At 54.0% G+C, this 21,690-nt stretch overlaps 3 protein-coding genes across 5 annotated transcripts; 1 reads left to right on the forward strand and 2 right to left on the reverse strand.

The window, feature by feature from the left end:
* Nucleotides 1-84: 84 nt before the first annotated feature.
* Nucleotides 85-10,019, forward strand: TRAF3IP3 (TRAF3 interacting protein 3). 2 transcript variants are annotated; one of them, XM_074528071.1, is made up of 14 exons: nt 85-556; nt 1,367-1,726; nt 1,851-1,875; nt 2,127-2,156; nt 2,411-2,506; nt 4,377-4,448; nt 4,706-4,846; nt 5,542-5,679; nt 6,378-6,513; nt 7,213-7,275; nt 7,354-7,413; nt 7,944-8,098; nt 8,725-8,973; nt 9,224-10,019. In XM_074528071.1, the coding sequence occupies exons 2-14, from the start codon at nt 1,395-1,397 to the stop codon at nt 9,305-9,307; spliced, it is 1,581 nt and encodes a 526-aa protein (XP_074384172.1). In that variant the 5' UTR covers nt 85-556; nt 1,367-1,394; the 3' UTR covers nt 9,308-10,019. The 2 variants fall into 2 exon arrangements, with proteins under 2 accessions (XP_074384172.1, XP_074384173.1); XM_074528072.1 differs by lacking the exon at nt 8,725-8,973.
* Nucleotides 10,020-10,026: 7 nt separating this feature from the next.
* On the reverse strand, nt 10,027-11,179 carry C28H1orf74 (chromosome 28 C1orf74 homolog). The gene has a single exon (XM_074528075.1). It carries the CDS (start codon nt 11,117-11,119, stop codon nt 10,325-10,327), a length of 795 nt encoding a protein of 264 aa, XP_074384176.1. The 5' UTR covers nt 11,120-11,179; the 3' UTR covers nt 10,027-10,324.
* A 621-nt stretch (nt 11,180-11,800) lies between these two features.
* IRF6 (interferon regulatory factor 6) lies at nt 11,801-19,329 on the reverse strand. Of its 2 annotated transcripts, none has more exons than XM_074528163.1 (8): nt 19,232-19,329; nt 15,625-15,801; nt 14,573-14,777; nt 14,008-14,130; nt 13,762-13,908; nt 13,141-13,533; nt 12,645-12,763; nt 11,801-12,355 (listed from the first exon to the last, which is right to left on the reverse strand). In XM_074528163.1, the coding sequence occupies exons 2-8, from the start codon at nt 15,796-15,798 to the stop codon at nt 12,134-12,136; spliced, it is 1,383 nt and encodes a 460-aa protein (XP_074384264.1). In that variant the 5' UTR covers nt 15,799-15,801; nt 19,232-19,329; the 3' UTR covers nt 11,801-12,133. The 2 variants fall into 2 exon arrangements, with proteins under 2 accessions (XP_074384264.1, XP_074384265.1); XM_074528164.1 differs by lacking the exon at nt 19,232-19,329 and adding an exon at nt 19,009-19,180.
* Nucleotides 19,330-21,690: the final 2,361 nt, after the last annotated feature.

The raw sequence follows: 21,690 nt of genomic DNA on the forward strand, positions 1-21,690 counted from the left end.
CCTTATCAGGGCAGGGCGCCCTTATCAGCGCCCAGCTGGCTGAACAGACCTCCTCCCGATTTGCATTAACGGAGCTTTCACTTCTCTAAAGACCTTAACGAATTTCTGCCATTCCTGACCTCTCCTCAGCTGCCAAAACACGGATTTTTTTCCCCTTTCCAACCTGCAAGGAGCCTTCCAATAATAGCATTACTGTGCTTCCCCAAAGCCGCTCAGGGGAATTCCGTCCCTGAGTGCCACGGGCAGCTCCAGCTCCCCCTGAGTGTCACACAGCAGCACGGGGAGATGCCCAGGAGATAACCGAGCTGCTGGTTCTGCCTGGGGCCAGGCTGGACCCTCGGCGCTCCTGAGATAAGCGCGACCCCGCTGGGCCAGGCTGTGGGCGCAGACAGGAACCGGGGCTCGGCCGCAGCTGCAGCGCTTCCTGTTGCACAGAGCGAGCAGGAGAGCACAGCATGAGCTGCTGGGCATGAGGAGGGCAGCTGGGGCGTGCTCCTGCCCTGAGACACCCGCCTGGGCACGGCACCCGAGGGGCAGGACAGGAGCCTGGCACCAGGTAAGTGTGCGGCACCACAGCACCAGTTATGGGGCTGGCAGAGGCCAAGGGCAGCACCAGGCACCTTTTCCCTCCTTTTTCACCCCAATTTCAGCCTGCACAACTGGCACTGGGGAGCTGTAACGTGAACCAGCAAGAAGCAGAGGGTTTTCCCTGGTTTCCCTTGGAGCAAGAAGTGTAACAGCTTGGAAAGCAAAGATAGAGGACAGGTTTAATTACAGAGGGTAATTTGGGGTAGCAGAAGGAGGAAATGGAGCATTGGCTTGTCAAGAAAGCCTCCAGGGTTTGCTCAGCCCGGGGTGAGTAATGGGTTGGGTTTCTTTAAGCTTTATCCTGCTTTTCAGCGCATTTTTGGTGAGCTGAGGCTTTTACAGCCCTGGGACGGGCTGGGCAAGGCAGAGGCAGCACAGGTGGGAGAGGAGTGAGCTTTTCCTGGTGGGAAGAGATGGACGAGTGGAGGCTGAGCGGAACACACAAAAACAGAGCAAAATAAGTTGAAAAATGCTCAGCTTTTGGAGCAGTGTCCTGGCTGAGGCTTGTGGGCACCTTCCCCACCCAGACACCACCCCAAAAATGCTGCTCACATTCAAAGGAGACCCCTACAGTAAAAGAAAGCACCAGGAATGAGCTCTGAGCACCCCACAGCTACCACCAGGACAGTGTAAAGAATTACAGAGCAGATTTTATACAAACTAAACAGCACGGGAGTACCCTGGATGTGACTGGCACTCCTGAAGCACTGCCTCACGCCCACAAACCCCAGAACTGGCTGAATTTCACTGATCCCCCGTGTTCTGGGCTGTTCCACAGGGCACAGCCCCCAGGGGACGGGGCCAGCATGCCCAGGAGGGCCGAGAGCTACGAGGAGAGGAGCGAGCGGCGGCAGGAGGCGCGGGAGCGGCGGCGGGGCCGGGTCAATGCCACCTGCTGCAGGGCCAGCGTCACCCCGGGCCGGGGCACGGCCACCAGCCCCCGGCAGGCCGAGTTCCTCCGCAGGAGAAACCTGGGGCCCGAGGCCGGGGAGGCCCTGCCGGGACAGAGACGGGCGCGCTCACCGAAGGACAGCCACAGCCCCGCCGGGGGGGGACCGTCCCCACGCTGTCCCCGCGCCTCCACGGGGACACAGACCCTGCCCAGCTCGGCAGTGACGGACTCCAGCCAGCAGACAGAGTGAGCAGCTCTGCCTCCCTGGCCATGCCCAAAGTGCTCCCACGAAGGCTGCGCAGACACAGCTGGGGAGGGGGTGTCCAGCTGGAGACCCTCCCTCAGTAACGCTCTTTGTTTGTCATTGCAGCTGGGGAATAGCAGTTTTAAACAAGGTAAGCAAAGCACAGGTAATGGAACTCCTGAAAGGTAAACTGCTGTGGGAATATTTCCACTTCTCTGGAAAAACTAACCCAAAGGACCCCAGCAGGCTCTCCTTCTCCACCCAAATATAGGCTGTAAATTCATCTTTATTTAAAAAGTTTGTTTTTTAAACAAACAAGTTTATTTAGTTTTGTAGCAAGTTCATGCCATGTTTATAAACTGAAACAATCCTATTTTTAAACACCTGCCCTTTCCCTTTCAGGAAATGGTGCAGCTTTCCAACTACCTGAAGGTAGGTGGCAACCAGTGCTCAGCACCCACTGGGATGGTTTTCACCAAGAATAATGCTTATTAAAATTATTAATATTGCTAAATGAATGGGGTTAAAAGGCCAGTTTTAACGTGGCCAAAAAAGCCAACAGACCCCAAAGACCTGGAGCCCAGGCAGGGCCAGTTCTGGGCTGGGGGCTCTGGGCTGGGGTTCTGGGCTGGGGCTCTGGGCTGTGCCCCAGCTCTGGCCCCACTGACCGTGTCCCTGTCCCACAGGAGGCCCTGCACCGCGAGCTGCTGCTCAAGCAGAAGATGGTGATTTTACAGGAGCTCCTGTCCACCCTGCTGCAGGCTTCAGAGAAATCCTGGCAGGTACCAGAGAGCTGCAGGACCCCCCATCACCTCCCCTGCCTCTCTCCTCAGGATGGGTGGGACAAACAGCAGAAAAGGCCCTTTTTGTCTTCTATGAGGATGCAAAATTATGATGATCTATTTTATGTGATATATGGGGCTTTCTTATAGAATCCTTAAATCAAATGATTTGTGCTGTTGTGGCATTTAAAAAAGCGTGGTTTGAAAGTTCTGTTGGGGCAGAGAAGCGAGTGATTGGGTGAGGGGGGACAAAAACTTGTGTTAGACACATCCTGTGGTGAGAAACTTCCGCCTTCTCTTGCTCCTCTAATATAACATGAGCAGGAAAAAACAGCCAGCCACAGGTGCAGGAAGTGGCCACGAAACCTCAGAATACCAACAGGTGGGTGCTCCTTGCTGCTCGCTGCCCTGTGCAGGACAGGAGAGACTTTGCTGCTGCCTCTTGCTCGCTGCTGTTCCTCAGCCTAAAAATCAGCTTTTCATTGGCCTAAAAATCAGCTGTTCCTCAGCCTAAAACTCAGCTTTTCATCGGCCTAAAATCAGCTTTTCATCAGCCTGATAATCCTCCCCTGTGCTGGAGCCAACAGGCACATGCTGCTGCTGAGAGGGGATTCCGTGAGGCAGGTGGGGCTGGCAAAGGGATGGATGGATGGATGGAGGGATGGATGGAGGGATGGATGGATGATGGATGGATGGAGGGATGGATGGATGATGGATGGATGGATGGATGGATGATGGATGGATGGATGGATGGATGGATGGATGGATGGATGGATGGATGATGGATGGATGGATGGATGGATGGATGGATGGATGGATGGATGATGGATGGAGGGATGGATGGATGATGGATGGAAGGATGGATGGATGGATGATGGATGGATGGATGATGGATGGATGATGGATGGATGATGGATGGATGGATGGATGGATGGATGGATGATGGCACAGCCACATCTGTGCACAGCTGGAGCCTGTGCAGACAGCGGAGGAGGAGAGCTGAGGAAAACCAGAACATTGCACATCTAAAATTGCTTTTCAAAATTCCACCTACGTACTAAGAGCCTTTAGCTCTTTGCACCAACAGCTGAAATGGGAAGATGGAGTCTTTGGGACTGTAAATGTGCTTCTGTGCAAATCTAACCAGTGCTGAGACACCGGCAGTCTGGTTTGCTCGGCTCTGTCAGCTATTCCTGTAACACCGGGGAGTTTCTTGTCAGAGTCGTGACTTCAGACGGCAGTGGGCACAGAGGATATTGGTGTTCTCAGTACTGGTGGTGGAAAACAGCCCACGTGAACTCTTTGCTAGCACTGTTATGTGAATTTGCATGCAGTCTGCTTCCACAGGGCCTGAGCAGCCTGACTAACACCGAGAGGAGCCGATGACAGTGAGGAAAATGAATCATCCCGTGCCCTCGATCCCCCTGCCCAAATGCAGATGTTGCGACACAGAGCCAAACCATTTTCTAAGGAAAACAGACAGACAGGAGCGTTCCAGCAGCTGGAGCTCGAGGCAGGGAGGGAGCACAGGCAGGGAACAGTGGGGACAGGCAGAGCTGCATTTCTGCCAAAGCCAGCCACAACAGCCCAAAATCCCCTTGCTCCTAACTTGTCATGTTACTGCCAGCACCTGCACTCAGTAACCAGAGAAACCCCTCAGGACAGGCTTTCAATCCATGAAAGTGTCACTTCCCCCATATCCCATTTATTCTGAGGCTGGGAAGGTTTCCTTGAGCTCTCAGCACTGAAGAGACTTTCATGTGATTACAGATGAAGGGAGAAAATGAACCAAAACACAAACCCAGCAAAACTTTGGGGGCACATTGTGCAGTTCATGATTTCACATCTCACTTCAACTGCTTTTCCCCAGGGCCAGCTGAACGAGGACAAACTGAGGTGCAAACTGCGGGTGCTGGAAAACCAGCTGCAGGCCTGCAGCCAGGTAATGTCTGATTCACTGACACACACGGGTGAGGAAAGGCAGGAAAACAAAACCCAAGCCTTGTCACTGGGCCGGGCCTCAGTTTCTCCATCAATCTGATGAGATACGGATCCAAAAAGGACTTTAACTCTTTGCTGGAGCAATGCTTCACAGCACATTAGCAGCAGCATTGACCCACTCTGGGTTTGCTAACACTCATATTTAGCAAGGTGAGAATCTGACACATAAAGCACCTCAAGCTCTTTCTTTGTTTCAAGAGTTACTCAAAGGAGTGTGTGAAGAAGATCCTGATCGAGATGGAGGACCAGAAGCAAACCTATGAGCAGAAGGCAAAAGAGGCTCTTCAGAAGATGCTGGAGGAAAAACTCCTAACAGAGCAGCAGCTGCAGAACTCTCAGGTGAGCAGTATGTCTTACACCTGGCTTGGCTTTAATTTAGCCCAGCTGTGACAAAGAAAACCCACATGTCAGGGAAAGGTGATGACAGCTTGCCATCAGCAGCACAGACAAAATAAATGAAGTTTTAGCTACTCAGCAAAGCCCAAAGCAGCTTTAGTGCAACCTGTACTCACTCCAAAAGCTGCACACCAGGTTACAGACAGCTCACAGCTGGGGAAATGTACTCAGGTTTGTCAGCTTGAATTGCAATCCCTTCCCTCCCACCATCCCTCTGGGCCATTCCTGCCCTGCTCGCACCATCAGACACCGGGCCAGAGGTCTCCAGAGCTGTTTTTTTCTGCAGTTGCTCATTTATATGAAAATAGGATTTCCCCAAGAGGCAGCAAATTGCTTTGACCCACAGGATAACATATCTGCAGAAAGACGAGTGAGCTTTATCCCAAGTACCACCGGGCTCCTCCAGCCTGTTGGCAGCACAGGAACGTGTTCCAGAGGGAGCTCTGCCCTGCTTGGCTCTGTCCATCAGATGGCATCAGCCCCACACGGGTGTTTGTGTGCTGCTGCTGCTGGGGGAGCCAGCGCTGCCCAGCACAGCCCGGCTGGTGGCACCAGGGCAGGCTGGCAGCATCCTCCGGGGCCTGGGGCACGCTGGGGCCCGGGTCACAGCCACCCCTGGGCCCCTCTCTGCTCCCCAGAGAAGCCTGGCAGAGATGCGAGAGGACCTGGCCCTGTGGAAGGAGCACAACGCCACACTCAGAGCCGAGCTGACCAAGGAGACCACAGCACACACTGAGCTCAGAAACAGCTTCCAGGCTCTGCAGAGCGAGCTGCAGGTACGTGGGCTCCCTGCAGGAGCAGCCTGCTCTGGGATTTTGCTGCTGTTGGGTGCCCAGAGCAGCCGTGGCTGCCCCTGCATCCCAGGGGGGTTGAATCCTTATTCATGTGAGGATAGTTTTTTTGAGTTGGGGGCTATTTGGGGATAGTTTTTCTGAGTCAGGGGTTATTTGGGTATTGATTTTCTGAGTCGGGCGTTATTTGGGTGAGTCAAAAATTTAGTGAAGTTAGGAGGATGTGTAGGGTCAGTGATAGGGCCAGTATGAATAGGATTATGCTTATTACTCTTCTCTGGGTTCAAACCAGATTCTAAGGATTGGAAGTCGATTGTAATTAATATATTAGAAGAGTAACATACATCAGTAGATAGAGATATAGAGGGATAATCACACGGGCCGGGCTGGACACTGGGGCTGGAGCAGTGGAAGGCGGTGCGGGGCAGCACGAGGAGAGCTGTGAGCCCTGCCAAGCCGGCCTGCCTGTCTGTGTGTCTGTCTGTGTGTCTGTGTGTTTGTCTGTCTGTCTGTGTGTCTGTCTGTGTGTCTGTCTGCGTGTCTGTGTGTCTGTCTGTGTGTCTGTCTGTCTGTGTGTCTGTCTGTGTGTCTGTGTGTATGTCTGTCTGCCTGCGTGTCTGTCTGCGTGTCTGTCTGTCTGTGTGTCTGTCTGTCTGTGTGTCTGTCTGTGTGTCCCGGCGCAGCGGGCGGACGCGCAGAGCCAGCGGCAGAGCCGGGAGCTGCGGGCGCTGCGGGACGAGCGCACGGAGCTGCTGCAGACAGCCAGCGCCCTGCGCAGCGACAACGACCACCAGGCCGGCCTCATCCGCCACTTCCGAGGTACCGGGGCCGCCTGTGCCCTCCGGGAACGGCCAGGGGCCGGGAAAGCGCTCCTACAGAGCTCCCCGGGGCTCAGGGTAGCTCCCACGCCAGGCTCATTCCAGCACTCCGCACATCTCAGCGTGCCACCAAGGCTGATTGCCACAGCCCTCCAAAACTGCTCCTGGCTGGATTGAAGAGTTCAGAGAAGTGGCTTTGCTAGAGGAAAGGATGTGATGGGAGACCTGAAAAGAACTAAAAACCTGAGATATGTTCTCAGCTTGAGGCAGGGCTTGCCACCCTTGGCAGAGCAGCAGCCCCGGTGCTGGGTGGTGAGGGCAGACAGAGGAGCTGGTAATGTCCTAAAGCATTTTTCAGACACAGCAAGGGAACTCAAACACCTTATTTTAAACTCACACATGGCTATTTTAAAACATAATTAGGGAAGAGAAAGCGGGTGGCAGTTCTAATCTCATAACGGGTCTTGCATGAACAGCTTTTAAATAAACCATAAATGACTTGAACAAGAGGCACAAGAGAGAAAGCTGCCAAAAAGGAAAGAGCAATAAACAGCTAAAAATCACATCCCTTCAGAGAAGAAAGTCCAGGGCAGCCAACAACGTCTGCTCCACTCTAGACATGTGGAGAACAGAAAATACCACCCTTGCATAAATATACAGAGAGATTTACACCAACCTTGATCTTCTATCCTTATTTCAGATAAATTGCAAAAAGAACAAGAGCAGAAAGTGACACTGGAGGCAACAATCAGCCATTTGCAGAGTAAGTAACACAGAAATGCACAAAGTTAGAGGTCTCCTTTAGTGCTGTGGACAATAATATTGCTTTTTGTGTTCCCAGACGTGATCCACAACCAGAATAACCAACAGAGGGGCCAGGAGGTGACGGTGCAAAGGACAGGTCAGCAAACTTTGTAACCCCCACGTAGCACTCCCTGGACACAGGAACACTAGCCCTCACCCTAGGAAAGTCTGCAGTGGTCTAGAATAAAAGGTTACTTTAAAGCTACACAGAATGAATTGTTTTGCTAGCTAACATTAAAACTATAAACATATTTATGATGGCAAACACTTTAAAAAATAAATGGATTTCACTGCAAATTCTACCTCAGTGGCTCCGCCATATTTTTTCCAAACAAAACACATTCCAGTTTGTAATTGCAATTACAGCTGTACTTGACAAAAAGAAAGCAATAAAAAAGGCATTTTAACTCTCCCTCTCCTCCATTTCTGGCAACTGCTTAGAAATATTGCTCTTAAGATGATGAACTTGTAGCTACAGCAGAGACAGTGATAACAAACTCAGCTCCTGTGTCTTCTGCTTTGTGCATAGCACACCAATATTATCCCTAAAGTGTGCTGAGTAAACAAGAGCTAGAGCCAGCCCAGAGCCTGGAGCTGTTTCTCATCAGAAGCCTGACTCTTTTCTAGACCAGGTTTCCACCACACAGACCCCACCTCTCACTCCTGCCAAGGAGAAACAAAACGCTCTGTCAGAGCACCCTGAGGAGGAGGAGGAGGGAACAGAAAGTCTGAAGGATGAGATGCAGAAAAGGACATCCCAGCTCACAGCAAAGGAGAACGAGGTGAGGAAGTCACTCAGCAGAATCACCAAAGCTCCTGCAGGTGCCCAGGCCTGGCTCCTGTAAGGATTACCTGCCCTAAGATTTATCCTGACCCCCCGATGAAGGCCCTGCACACAAGGGCAGGGTGCAGCAGCCTGGGCTGCAGGAGCAGAGCTCTCCCTGTACAAACCCCCCTTGCTCTCACAGACAGGAGAGCCTCAGCAGCCCCACAGGGAAAAGCCAAAGCCACGCTTTCAGAACCAAGCCCCTGAGCATAAAGGAAGGAGAGGAGGAAAGGAAAATGCTTGCAGTAATAACAACAATAAATATAACAGCAAGGCTCTGCTAACAGAAGCAATGCCTGTACAAGTGGGCTGCAAAAAACCCAAAAAACCAAAGCCTTTCACACACACTTTGCCATCAAACCAGCCTTCTGCCAACCAACAGCCCCTCAATTCTTATAGCAGTGCTCAGCCAGCAAGGATCTATTAAAAAGGATTTATAAAAAACCAACATCCTTTAGTGTTGCAGAGCTGAGAGGCACATAGGAAAAGAGCTTGTGCTGTGACTGCTGGCATCAGAGCAGGCAGGCGTGGGAAGCTGGCAGTGCCCCAGCAGTGACTCTGAGCTGTGCCCTGTCCCTGCAGGTACCCGAGGATGCTCAGCAGAGCCGTGCCCAGCTGTGGGCGAGGCGCTGCAGCCACTGCAGCAGCCCAGCAGCCCTGGGGGCACACAGAGCCCAGGGGACCCCTCCTGCTGAGAGCCCCTCGCTGTGCCTGCAGTGCTCGGAGCTGCGCTCGGAGCTGGAGGCGCTGAGCCAGGAGTACCAGTGGTGCCTGACCCGGCTGCGGCAGTGCCGCGACGAGCTGAACCGCTCCCAGGGCAGCCAGGCTCAGGTGGGAGCTCCTGCCCTGACCCCAGTGCTGCACACCGGCCTGGGACACGTCCCCTGCTCTGTGCCCTGTCCCCTGCTCTGTGCCCTGCACACCGGCCTGGGACATGTCCCCTGCTCTGTGCCCTGTCCCCTCCTCTGTGCCCTGCACACCGGCCTGGGACACATCCCCTCCTCTGTGCCATGCAGAGGGCACATTTGCTAGGGCTGCCATGGAAGTGGCATCCCCCAGTAACACAAGCTTCTCCTGGCAGAAACAGCGCAGCCCCTGGACCCCTCTCCTGGTGGCAGTGGCAGCAGTGGCCATCGCCGCCTTCCTGGCAACGTACAGCCTGTGAAGGAGCTCCCTGATGACTGACTTCACTGCAGGAACTGACCTCTGCTTCACCAAGAGCAACCTGACCTCACCTGACCTCACCTTCTGCTGTTTTGTGTGTGCACATTGGGTTTGTACCCCGAGCTGGTGTCACTCCAGCCAGCTCCTGTGAACACAGGGACATCGCCCCTTCCCTTGGCTGCTGTGGTTGCTCTGTTACTGCCAAAGGCTGCCCTGCCCAGCCCTGAAGATCCAAGGGACAAAGCCCCTGTCAGGACGAGCGGGACAGGGCATCCTGTGCCTGTGCCATCCAGCCTACCTGGGGTTTATATCCCCAAGTTCCCCTCCTGTATTTATTGCCTCCCTAAAAGGGAGGTACTCGATCCTGGGCCATCTCTACTTTTACCTGACAAAGGAACCCAGCTCAGGGGGGCTCCTCAGCACAGTCCCCTCACACCCACTGCTCTATCCCACTCCTCCAGCCTCCCTTGTGGCCAAGCATCCCCACAGCCACACCTGCTTCCCATCATTGCCAGCACCACAAGAATTCATCAGGGACAGGGGTTTAAAGTCCCTTTTGCAGCTCCACCGTGCAGGTTTTACAGCAGAACGTGCCCATCATTCATGTGCAGGCTCAGACACAATGACATCACCTCCCATGGAAGTAAATATACCTGAAATATACACGTAATGTACACGTAGTACATGGAGCCTACAATAAACTTCACTAATTCAAAGCACTGTGGTGTTCAAATAATTTATTAATCTTCAGCTGCCCACTGCAAATAAACACACACTGACTTTGCAGGGTGTGATGTGCAGGCAGGCAGGACTGAGGCAGCAGAGCATCTGGGATCACACTTTTTTTTAAAGAAAATATATTTGGTTTTGCCACTGTCCTGCAGTGGCTGTCACAATTCAGCCTTCAGTGCTCACGGACCATGAGAGACGCAGGGGACAACACACACAGTGAGCTGGATCTTCTGCCTTGGTCCCTGACACAGTGAGGAAGGCTAAAGAGTCTGAGTACGCTCGTGTTTTACAAGGCAACCGCGGGAAGAGACACGACCTCGCTGGAGATGCAGAGATCTACAAAGTCGCTCTGAGCACCGAAAGCCTCCCTGAGCTGCTGGCACCAGGCATCCAGCACGTCCCGGAGCTCGGCACACAGGCTCTCGGGGACGCTGAAGGAGCAGATCTGCACCCGGAGCCCGTCCTTGATGCGGGGGCAGGAGGCCCGGGCAGTGAACACCCTCAGCGGGGTCAGCGCCAGGCAGTTCTCGGCGCCCTCGGCGAAGGTGTACACGGCGGGGTAGCCCAGCAGCAGCCCGGCCACGGTGCACAGGTTCCAGCCGCTGGGTTCCACCTCGCTGGCGGTGACCGGCTCGGCTCCGGCGGCCTCGGCGTCCCGCAGGTGGCCCAGCAAGGCGGCGAGGTGGCGGCGCACGGCCTGGGCCTCGTCAGGGCCGCAGAGCGCCGGGCCCCGCCGCGCCGCCGACACGTCCACGAGCGGCGGGGACCGGTCCCGGAGCCGGTCCCGGGCCAGCCCCGGGCGCAGCACCAGCGCCAAGCCGCCCATGGCCAGCACGTGCAGCCGCTCCGCGGCCAGCCCGGCCTCCCGCAGCCGGCCCAGGTAGCGCCGCAGCTCGGCCGGGCCCGCGGGGCCGCAGTCCCACAGCAGCGCCGGCTTCAGCCCCGCCGCCACCGCCAGCACCTCCCCGGCCGCCTGCAGCGCCCGGGCCGCGGGCAAACGCCGCCTCCGGCAGGGCCCCTGCGCCTCCCGGGCCGCCGCCACCAGCAGCGGCACCGGCAGCGCCGCGGGGCCCGGCGCCATCGGCGGAACCCGCCGCGGTTCCGGGGCGGGCCCGAGATCGGCCCGGCCCCGGCGGAGCCGCCTCCTGCGGGGCGGGACCGCCTCCACCCGGCCGGCGGAAGGACCGGGAGAAGGGCCGGGGCAGCGCCGTGGCCGGGGGAAGGGCCTGGAGCCGGGCAGGGGCAGGCCTGGGCACAGAGCAGGGCACGGGGACAGTGCCCACAGCCTGGGCACAAAGCAGGGCACAGGGACAGTGCTTGCAGCCTGGGTACAAAGCAGGGCTCGGGGACAGTGCCCACAGCCTGGGCACAAAGCAGGGCACAGGGACAGTGCTTGCAGCCTGGGTACAAAGCAGGGCACAGGGACAATGCCCTCAGCCTGGGTACAAAGCAGGGCACGGGGACAGTGCCCACAGCCTGGGCACAAAGCAGGCAATGCAGGGACAGCACTGAACTGTGCTGCAAGCCGCTGACAGCTCTGTACCATCACTCACAGTTGTACAGATCTGAACAATCAGCCCCCAGCAGACTAGAGATCCTCCAGAGATTGTTTCCAACCCCATTCTGTTATAACATGCATTTACAATGCTTGTGTATATGCATCCCTATAACCTCCCCCCTCCCCACTAAAAGGAGTATCAGCCTGTTGAGGTTGCTGCTACAGCCCCGTTAAAGAGAAAAAAATGAGACAAGGTGATATTGTCCAGGCAGATTTAATAGAGAACATATTATTTTCTTTCTCTCCTTCCAATGATCAAGTGGTTATATACATTGTATTATAGCAGATTAAAAAATATTACAGAATTAAAATCTGATGTATACAGAGGAGTTATTTAAGCAAATAGCTGGAAAGGGTGAAGGAGTTAGAAGCATTCCTGTAATCCCCTCTGTTTTGAGCCACATGCAAAACAAAAGCACCACGAATTGCTGGAATTGTAGAAGATGACGAGATTTACAGATGTTATTTATTCAGCCTAAGGCAAGGCACAGGTTAAGAAGCACTCCGGTATATGTACACGGCCAGAAGGCAGGGTCATCACTGTGCTGGGAGCGGCTGTGCCATGTGCATGGCTGGGGCCTGCATGGGCCAGCCCTCCTGGTGGTTCTGCAGCAGGCGGTAGAGCTGCTTCAGGTGTGCCACGATGTTGTCCTTGATGTCGGGCGTGGAGATCTGCAGCCGCACGCTGCCGCTGTCGAAGGAGCGCGTGAAGTCCCCGGAGAACATCTCGTAGATCATCCGCGCCACAACGGGGATCACCTGGTGAAGAAATCCCTTTTTTAGCCTAAAGGCATGTGGAATGTCCCTGTTTCTCTGCAGGAGCCCCTGTCCTGGATGCAGAGAAGGTTTCCACAATACCCTAAAACACACAAACCAATTCCTTTCAGCACATGTCACATTTGTGTTTGCTCTCCCAAACCACCAGTCTTAGTGGAGTTTCCCTGGTGTCAGAAGCCACAGCAGAAAATAACAGATCTCAGTATCCAGGGGAATTGATCCCAAAGCAAACAAGGCTGGGACATGTCACCCCAGAGCCCCAGTGCCCTACCTGCACCACAATCAGCTTCCTCTCCCTGGGTTTTCCATCGGGCCACTCTTCTCCAAAGCAGAAGTAGATCTCGTATGGTGGCTGTTTCTCAATCTGTCCCTTCTGATGGGCAATCAGCTCTAGGAGGAAAAAGCAGAGAGCTGCAGTGCTGTCCTCTTTAGGCTGGAAACACCCATGACATCCCACCTCATTGCATCACACCAGTCTTACCTACACAGTCCTCTGGCACCTCTCACACAGTTACAGCTCACCCCTTGCACGTGAAGCGCTTTCTTTAAAAGCAAGGCCCTCTGGTGTCTCTCAGAGCATTAAATGAGTGTTACAGTGCCCTTCTCCTGCCCCACACTCACTCCAAACTCTCCTGAAGTCAGGGGAGCAGTGGCCTGACCTGCTGTCCACACCTGGTGCACCCAGGCAGAGCCCAGTGCAGACCACCCTTTCCAACAGTGCCATGCCAGGTGTCCAGAGCTGTTCTCCAGAAGCAGAAGTCACCTACCGCTTAGGAAGGTTTCCAGACAGAAGAGCTTGACCTTCTTTTGCCTCTCGATGAGGTTTGGGGTGGTGGAGGAGGGGGCACAGGGCCCAGACCAGTACACCTTGCACTGGCAGAGGCGCACGGCGTAGATGGCGTGGCCGCTGACCTCCAGGATCAGTCCCCTGTCCATTACATCCAGCAGCCGGCTCGTGAAGATCTTCTGCCTCTCGTTGGTGATCTGCTCCGTCCCTGGGAACTTGACTTGCTCCAAGCTGATGGGCCCAAAGAGCTCCTCCTGGTCTGGCATAGGGCCCAGCTCTCCATAGAACAGTCTGCAGCCCTGCGGGTTGCTCACGGTCGTTGTGGGCCCGGTCTCCTTTCCTCGATACTCAAACTTGATTTCCAGGTCTGTCACTGAGAGAAAAAACATCAGTGTGGCTTTTCCTGGAGCACCAGCAGCAGGGACACCACACAAGCCCCACTGCCCTCACAGGGATATTTACACCACACACAATTCTATTTAAACTACACAAGTTCTCCTCACTCACTCACAAACAGCCACAGGAAAAAAGGCAAAACACTCTTTTCTGTGGGGTTTCAAAGCACAAAAGCAGAAGCACTGTCACAAGCCCACACACATACTTGGCAGGGAGCTGATCCAGAGCTCGGGGCTGCTGAAGAAGTCATGCTGCAGTGCTGTTGGGGGCATTTCCATATCCAGAGGTTCATTCTTTGGCCACACAGTTTCAGAGCTGCAGTTTTCTGCACTGGCTGGAGCCATCGGAGAATCTAGAAAACGGCAACAACTCCTCAATAAATCAAGATTTTATTTCAAGCATGTGGCAATTTACAAATACCTTCACTAATACATTAGTCTGTGCCACCAACCATTGATATTGAGAAATGGAAACGTCTCTTGAATTGGGACATGCTGAGATTGATTCAATTCTTCCTCCTCTTCATCATCAAGATCATTATCCTTTTCATCCCACGGAGCTGAGCCAGTGGAACCTGCAAACAAGCACATTTTTGTGGGTGGATGATCAGCATGAAACACTGGCAAAAGATCATCTTCAGGTTGGATATTAACTTGCGTATTTTTCAAATTTCAGTAAAAAAGGATGAATCTGATGTGCTAATTTATTATACAATGTGCTAATTTCAGTTTAATATCTAATTCTAGAAAGTGAAGGTTAAGTATTGATGAGATAAGACACAGTATTGCCAATATTAGACTGTTTAGCAGGAAAACATACAACTGTGTGCAGCTTTTTTAATTTCAGGACTAAAGGATGGTTCAGAGTCCTTGTAGTTTAGGTACAGGCTTCACCTGGGAGCTGCTCCTGCTGCACAAGGGCAGCTGCAGAGTTAATGCAGAGGGAAGGAGCTCCCTTGGAGCAGTGCCTGCCCAGGAGCCAGCCCAGGAGCCAGCCCGTGGCAGCAAGGCCCTCACCTGGATTAATGATTGATCCCTGCGACTGCGGGATGTCGCACACTTCATAAATTTTAATCGGGTTCATGGGCACCTCCTTGGTGCCATCGTACATCAAATTAAACTCCCGGCTCTTGTTGAGTGCACATCGCAGCTGGGCTTTCCACTTTGCAGGGTCTGGCTCGTCCACTCCTTCCTGGTACTTTCCTGTTTCCACAGCCCATGCCTGGGGACAAAGTACAGCCAGCTCAGTCCAGCCCTCCCCAGAGAGCAGCTTTTATCAGAAACCAAACCTCCACACAAATGCACTGTAAAATCCTTCTCTTGCAGAAGCCTTAGGTAGAGCTCTTGTGATAACGAAAAAGGAAATTCCCACTTTACCAGTTTTTCTATTAAAAGTAAGTGGAGGAAAAAAAAAGTAAATCCAAATTCCAAAAGAATGTTCACAGTTCTGGGTTGGAGATTTTGTAGGTCTCAGATTCAACACCAGAAGTCATTTTTGACAGGGAGCCTGTGCAGGAGGAATGGACTTGGTTAAAATGGAGTGGAAAGACAGCCACAGACATCCGGCTGGCCTCTCCCTCTCTCACCCCAAAATCTGATTATTGGTCCAAGATGCCTCCAAGACAAAGGTCAGAAATTCCTCAAAGGAGTGCAGGGAGTTACAGCGAATCCCTTGGGATAAGAATATTAGGGACAGCAGCGATGAGTGCTTGTGATGAGCTTGTGGTGGACCTCTTAAGGCTTATGTAACAGCGTTTCATGGTTTGCTGCCAGGAACAAGCCAGTGACCACATCCCAGCCTGAGCAGATGAAGCCAACAGCAGTCATCTCCCAGAAACCAAGGATCCCACAGCACCCAGCCTTTGGTGGTGGGAAAGGGTTAAAGAACTCAACACCACCCCAGGCAGTGCCAAGCTTGGCATCCAGGTGCACAAAGTGGCTTTTCTGAGGTCAGATAAATGAAATGTGCCTGCAGACAGCTCCCGAGATGCCTGTCCAGCTCCTGGCCAACAATCCAGCCCTTTGTGTGTGCTCCAGAGCCCCGGGATGCCCGAGCTGCCCCGGCTCACCTTGAAGATGGTGTTCTCCTCCTCGTGCTGGGGGCTGTGCCGCGTCGCGTGCTTCCAGGGGATCTGGAAGCGCTTGGCCTCGCGGTTCAGCCAGATCAGCCCGGGGTACATGCCACTGTCCACCTGGGCCACCAGCCACGGCTTCAGCCGCACCCTGCGCGGGTGGAGGGCCATGCTCTGCAAGGGGGACAGCAGAGCCACGCTGGAGGTTACTCGAGCCTCGTTTGCTTCAAAGAGACTGAATTGATGTAATGAGAAAGGGCCCTGTGCTGTGCAACTGCTGCTGGTTTTATGTACTGCACCCTGAGAGCACCAATTCAGGTTCAGCTGGGTGACTGCTCTGCCAGGGAGAGTCACACACACCTCCCTGAGGGGGCCCAGAGCTGTTCAGGGACAGCAGCTCACATTCAGTGTCCCAGGGTGTTATTTGTGCTCAACGAGCACACGGAGCGCCAGCCCTGAGCAGAGCTGGGCTGCAAACCCCGAGCAGCAGATAAAGGCACCAACAAGCCACAGCAAGAACAGGCAGCAGAGTTTCCAAAGCCTCCACGCACACCTTGAGAAGGGGCTGATCTGATCTCTGCTCCTGCAGTCCTGTCAGACTCTCAGCAAGGAGGAGAAAGGCTCACCCTGACTGGGAGGGTTTAACCGAGGCACAGGGGCTGCTCTACCGCAGCCACAGACCCTGAAAGTCATTTTATGGCTTTTCCATGAATGCCCTGAAAGCAGCATAATCACTGGCAAACAGCAGTGACCTGTAATAACCAGGATGTTTATCCAGAAGGACATGAACTGCAGGTCTGCCTGCGCTGCTGCTAAAAATCGACTGCTGTTTACTTAATGTTTTTGTTAAGCAGCCCTGTGCTGCTCATACAACTGCAGCCAGCCAACAATATTTTCCTGGTGTAGAACAAAGCCAAACAAACAGAATTAACGTGTGTCTCTCTCTAAGAAGAGGCAACATGCAGTATCTTTAGATTTTGGGAGGGGATTTCTGCACTACGTGTGTGGTGAGAAGGTGCATCTCCCATATTCCTTTGTAAATCCTGAAACAGAGGTGAGAAATTACAAATATTCCCATTAATAAAGCAGTTACAGGACAAGTAAAACCTTTGCCATAAGCCCTGAATATTGCTGGAGGAATTGCAAAATGTGTCTGGTAGCAGAGATGGAGAAGATTAAAAAAAAATCCTATCCAAGAACTAGTCTGGGAACAGGTTTTATTTGTTCAAATACCTGCAGATCCCATTCAGAGGCAAGCGCTCACACAAAATTAATCCAAACACAACTCAGTTTATCTGTTTATCTTCTCTGCAAAGAAAATGTTCAGCTTCAACTGCAAACCATTTTCAAATAATAGTTTGAAAATGTGTGGGCACATTAGCAGACTGTTTCCCAGGAGCTGCAAAGGATCAGGAAGCAATCATCAAAATTATTTTAGTGTTCCTGAAACTCTGCTGTGTTGGTTCTCCATGTTGAAAATGCTGTCAGAATTAAACCTCCTGGACTTGGAATTGAGACCAAAATTAGGTACTGGTTCCTCTTGAAAAGGAAATAAAAAGTGACATTTTGAAGAATCCTTAGCGCGACTGCTTTCCACCATTTCTTTTAACGTTACAAGCAGTCCCTGCTAATAACATGTGCTGTGCACACACCTTTGCAAGACACAGAGTAAATTCAAACCCCCAGAACAGCAGAGGTTTGTGCCCCTCTCAGAGCAGAGGAGTCGGGTGACAAGGTGGGTGCTGGCAGGGATTGTCCCTGGGCCACAGACAGCGTCTGCCAGCACTCAGCACTACAATGCTTTATGACCTTTTATCACCAATGACTTGTTGACACAATAACTGAGAGCAAATCAACTTGAATCCCATTGCTGGGCTCAGACGGTGAGTCAGCCTCTCAACAACCTTCAACTTCGATCCTGTGGGTTCCACCGATGCCAGACACCTGGGGAACAGCTTGGTACATCCACAGTGGGTTCCACCAATGCCAGACACCTGGGGAATGAACGCCTGGCCACATCCACGGTGGGATGCCAGACACCTGGGGATGGCTGGGCACACTCACGGTGGGTTCCACCAATGCCAGACACCTGGGGATGGGTGGGCACACTCACAGTGACTTCCACCAATGCCAGACACCTGGGGAACGCCAGGGCACACTCACAGCTCTGCCAAGGCAGAGGCTCCTCAGTGCACAAACCCAGCTCCCTTTATTCCCACTCAATCTGGGTGCTGGGCAGGGATAATGAGCACATCCCTGTGCTGCTAATGCATCTCTGGTCAGTGATGTAATTAGTGCCTGTACCCTAATTATTGGTATTTCTCCTTGGGCCCAACAAGAGCCACTCCAAGCCAGGAAGGAGCAGGCAGCCTGCAGGCACTCCCCACAGGGCTGCAGAGGAGTGACCAAGGTCAGGGACAGCCCCGGTCAGCTGTGCTGACACTCGGGGCCCTGGTGAGGTCCCAGACAGTTCAACAGCCCACGGAGCACCAGGAAAACCATCCCGAGGCCCAGCTCAGCTTTGCTGCACGGATGCTTTCGCTCCTCACCTGCAGATCCAAATATACTCAGCATTCCTGCTTCACCTCATCCATTAAAGCCTCTCAAGGTGCAAGGGTCTTCTCGGGGTTCAATCCTGCAAATCCACAGACCCTTCTCCTTGCTCCATTGCCTTTGTTTGAGTATATTATCCTGGATTTCATGGACCTGTATTCATTTTTTCAAAGGCAAACCTTCCAAACAGGCTGAATTACCATGTGATGCTAAATCACCTCCCTGCACCGGGAACCCTGAACCGGCTCCCACATTTCACAGCTCTGTACATCTCCTGCCTCCCATCAGCCCTGCTGTCCCCAGCACACCTGACCACGATCAACTCTTTGAATTCCCAGTTTGCACACCCAATCTGGTCAGCTCAGCCCCGCCACGGCCGTGCAACCCCTGAAGTTGGAAGGGGCACGAGTTGTAACACAAACTGCGGGGGTTTGGGCTGTAACAGCTGCGATCCGAAGGCAGCAGAGGGTGGGGGGACCACACCAGCCTTGCTCTAACTTTAGGCCTCGCTTTACACCGGTAGGAAGGCGTAGCCCGGGGCCAGCCGGGGGCAAGGAGCGCTCAATCGGCGTTTGCGGCGGGCTCTGCCCTCCCGGACCCGCACGGCGCCCCCGCACCGCCGCCCTCGCCCTGGGGCCGGGCAATGCAGCCTGCAGAGCCTCGCACGGAGCCCCGAGGTGCCCGAATCCCGCTCCGAGCCCCGCTCCGGCTCCGCACCGGCCCCGCTCCGCCCGGAGCCCCACGCGGGACGGGGCCGCGCCCCGCAGCTCCCGGGCCGGGCGGCTCCGGGGCCGGCACCGCCCGATCCCCGCGCCCCGCACGGCTCACCCCGTCCGTCTGTCCGTCCGTCCGTCCGTCCGTCCGTGGGGCTGGGGCGGGTCCGTCCCGCGGGGGCTCGGGGCCGCCCCGCGGGGCCCGCGCGTGGGGCAGCGGCGCTCGGGCAGCGGCGGCCGCGCTCGCCCAGCGCCCGCCCCGCCTCACCTGGCCCGACCCACCTGGCTCAGCCCACCCGGCTCAGCCCGCCCCTCACCCGGCCCGGCCCGCCCCTCACCTGCCCAGGTGCGCTCAGCGCAGCCGCGCCGCCCGCCCCGCCCCGCTCCTGCACATCCCGGGGCAAGCGGAGCTCCCCGCACCCCCGCCCTGCCGCCGCGGCCCTTTTCCTGTCAAACGGAGTCTTTAGGAAACTTCCAAACGGGATATATTTTTCCCCCCGGTAAATGGAGTGTTTAGGAAAGGAAGTTTGCTTTTAAGTGGGGTATCTTTGCCTTTTAAATGGAGTATTTTGGGCAGAAAGCATTAAGTTCCTGGGCTTTTTCACAGTTCAAAGCATACTCAGCTGAGTCATAGAATCACGGCATGATTAAGGCTGGAAAAGACCTGAAGATCATCAAGTCCAAACATTAACCCAGCACTGCCGGGTCCACCCCCAATCTGTGTCCCTCGGCACCGCATCCGCAGGGTTCTGAGCGCTTCCAGGGCCGCAGGCTCCCTGCTTCCCCGGGCAGCCTGCCCCAATGCTTGTCCATCCTTTCAGTGAAGAAATTCTCCCAAATATCCAATCTAAACATCCCCTAGCACAACCTAAGCACATTTGCTCTTGTCCCACATCCATCCATCCATATAAATCCATATCCAGGCACAGGCTGAAGCCAAACCGTAAACTCAGTTCTGATTAAAGCCACAGGTGCACAGTTTTTTCTGTGAAAAGCATAAAAACGTCCCTCTTCCCAGGGTCCATCCCTGCTCTGGGTCACACCTACCCCTGGGAAGGGGCTCAGCAGCTTCTCCCTGGTCCGTCTGCAGGCTCCTGCCCTCCAGCCTCGCGTCTTATTTATTTTCCTCGTAGGTGGAGAACCGTGACTCAGTGGTGAATCTTGGTTTCAAGGATCATACAGTGCTTCACCTTTCAGTTTCAATGATCCAGGAAAAAAAAAAGGGAATTTCCCTTCTCCTTCTCACCATGAACACTGTGGAAAATACTGAGCCCTGGCTTTGGGAAGGCTGACTTACACCCACAGCTCAGACCCCAGCCAAGAGGTTGGAACTGGACAAAATCTTGGAGATATTCACAGAGACAAAACAATTTATTGTTTTTCTGGGCAAGTTTGCATTGCTGGATACCGGTGCAAGGTAAATATTTCAGGCTTCATTCAGCTTGGAATTCCACTCAGAGGAAACATGCAGGAGTTTGTCAGCACATAAGAAAACCTTCCTGGCAATAAGCAGAGTACCAGATGTGACACTCAGAGCTCTCTGTGCTGGGTGAGATGGTTTCCCTTAGTGGTACCTGACCATTCCTGGTGTGTAAATCAGGGAACAGCTGCTGCTGCAGTAGAACACCCCTCCTATTCCTGCTGTGTAAAGCACGCAGTGGCAGGAGAATTTTGGGAGCAGCCAGGAAGAGACACAGGCAGATATTGGGCTGGACTCCAGGGCAAGCTCTGCAGCATCTTTGATCTCTCCCCAGCCAGGGCAGCACAAAAGCTCCTGCATTCCTGCTGTGCACGCCTCTGTCCCACAGGGAAAGGGCAGGATGCTCTGGGCTGGCTGTGCAGAGGGACACCAGGGCTGCTGCTCACTCTGCTGCTGCCCTGGCAGTGCCTGGGCACGGTTTGTCCTTCCTGGGCACACTGGAAGGACACTCAGATGCCCAAGGTGCAGGGAAGGGTCCTGGGGCAGGTCAGGGCTGGGGGATTTAAAAAATGGAGCAATGTGGCAAAGCAGCTGGATGAGGATTGCTGATTTTGAGAGTTCCATCCTGGGAGAAGGGTCCAGTCCTGCCTGCAGTGTCCCTGCAGCTGCTCAGGGCAGGCAGCTGTGCCTCTGCCTCTGCCACAGCCCCTCTGCCCCCCAGCACTGGCACAGATGCCAGACTAATGACTCTGCCCAGCCCTCGGCAGGGTTTGGTGGTTTTTCCCTGCTGAGTTTCTCCCAGCCCGTGCTGGGGCGTGTGGCAGCACGTTGGGGTAGGCAGCTGACGGGAAAGCAGCTGCACATCTTTTTCCATGCTCTTGGCTGGGAAAGTGCGCGGCTCTGGAGCTGCAGAGGTGATAATGCAGAGTGGCTCATGAGGCAGGATGTGCAGGCAGGTGTTACCTGTCTGTAACTGATCATCCACAGAGTGAACACCACTCTGACACAACACCAGAGCATTGATCCTGCTCCCTCAGGCACACAGACTGCCCCAGCCTCTGCACTCTGGTGTTTTCCAGAAATTATTCTTTTTATTTTTACTTCTCTCTGTCTATATTACCTCTATCCACATCATTTTTAAAAATCAAATGAAGAGATCTTTTGGCTGATAAACTGTACCTTGTGAAGTGACATCCTGCTGCCTGAGAGCAGCTCTTCCCGGGCAGTATGCAGAGCACACAGAGGGCGTGCAGAGGAATTTCCATACAGGAGCTATGGGATTTACTTTATTCCAGTGCCAAATTAATATCACTATTTTATCAACACGATTGTATGTCATGATACCTGCAAGAGCAGCAGCTGGGCTTTGTACTCCAG

Source organism: Zonotrichia albicollis, chromosome 28, assembly GCF_047830755.1.
Source record: "Zonotrichia albicollis isolate bZonAlb1 chromosome 28, bZonAlb1.hap1, whole genome shotgun sequence".
Taxonomy (NCBI): domain Eukaryota; kingdom Metazoa; phylum Chordata; class Aves; order Passeriformes; family Passerellidae; genus Zonotrichia; species Zonotrichia albicollis.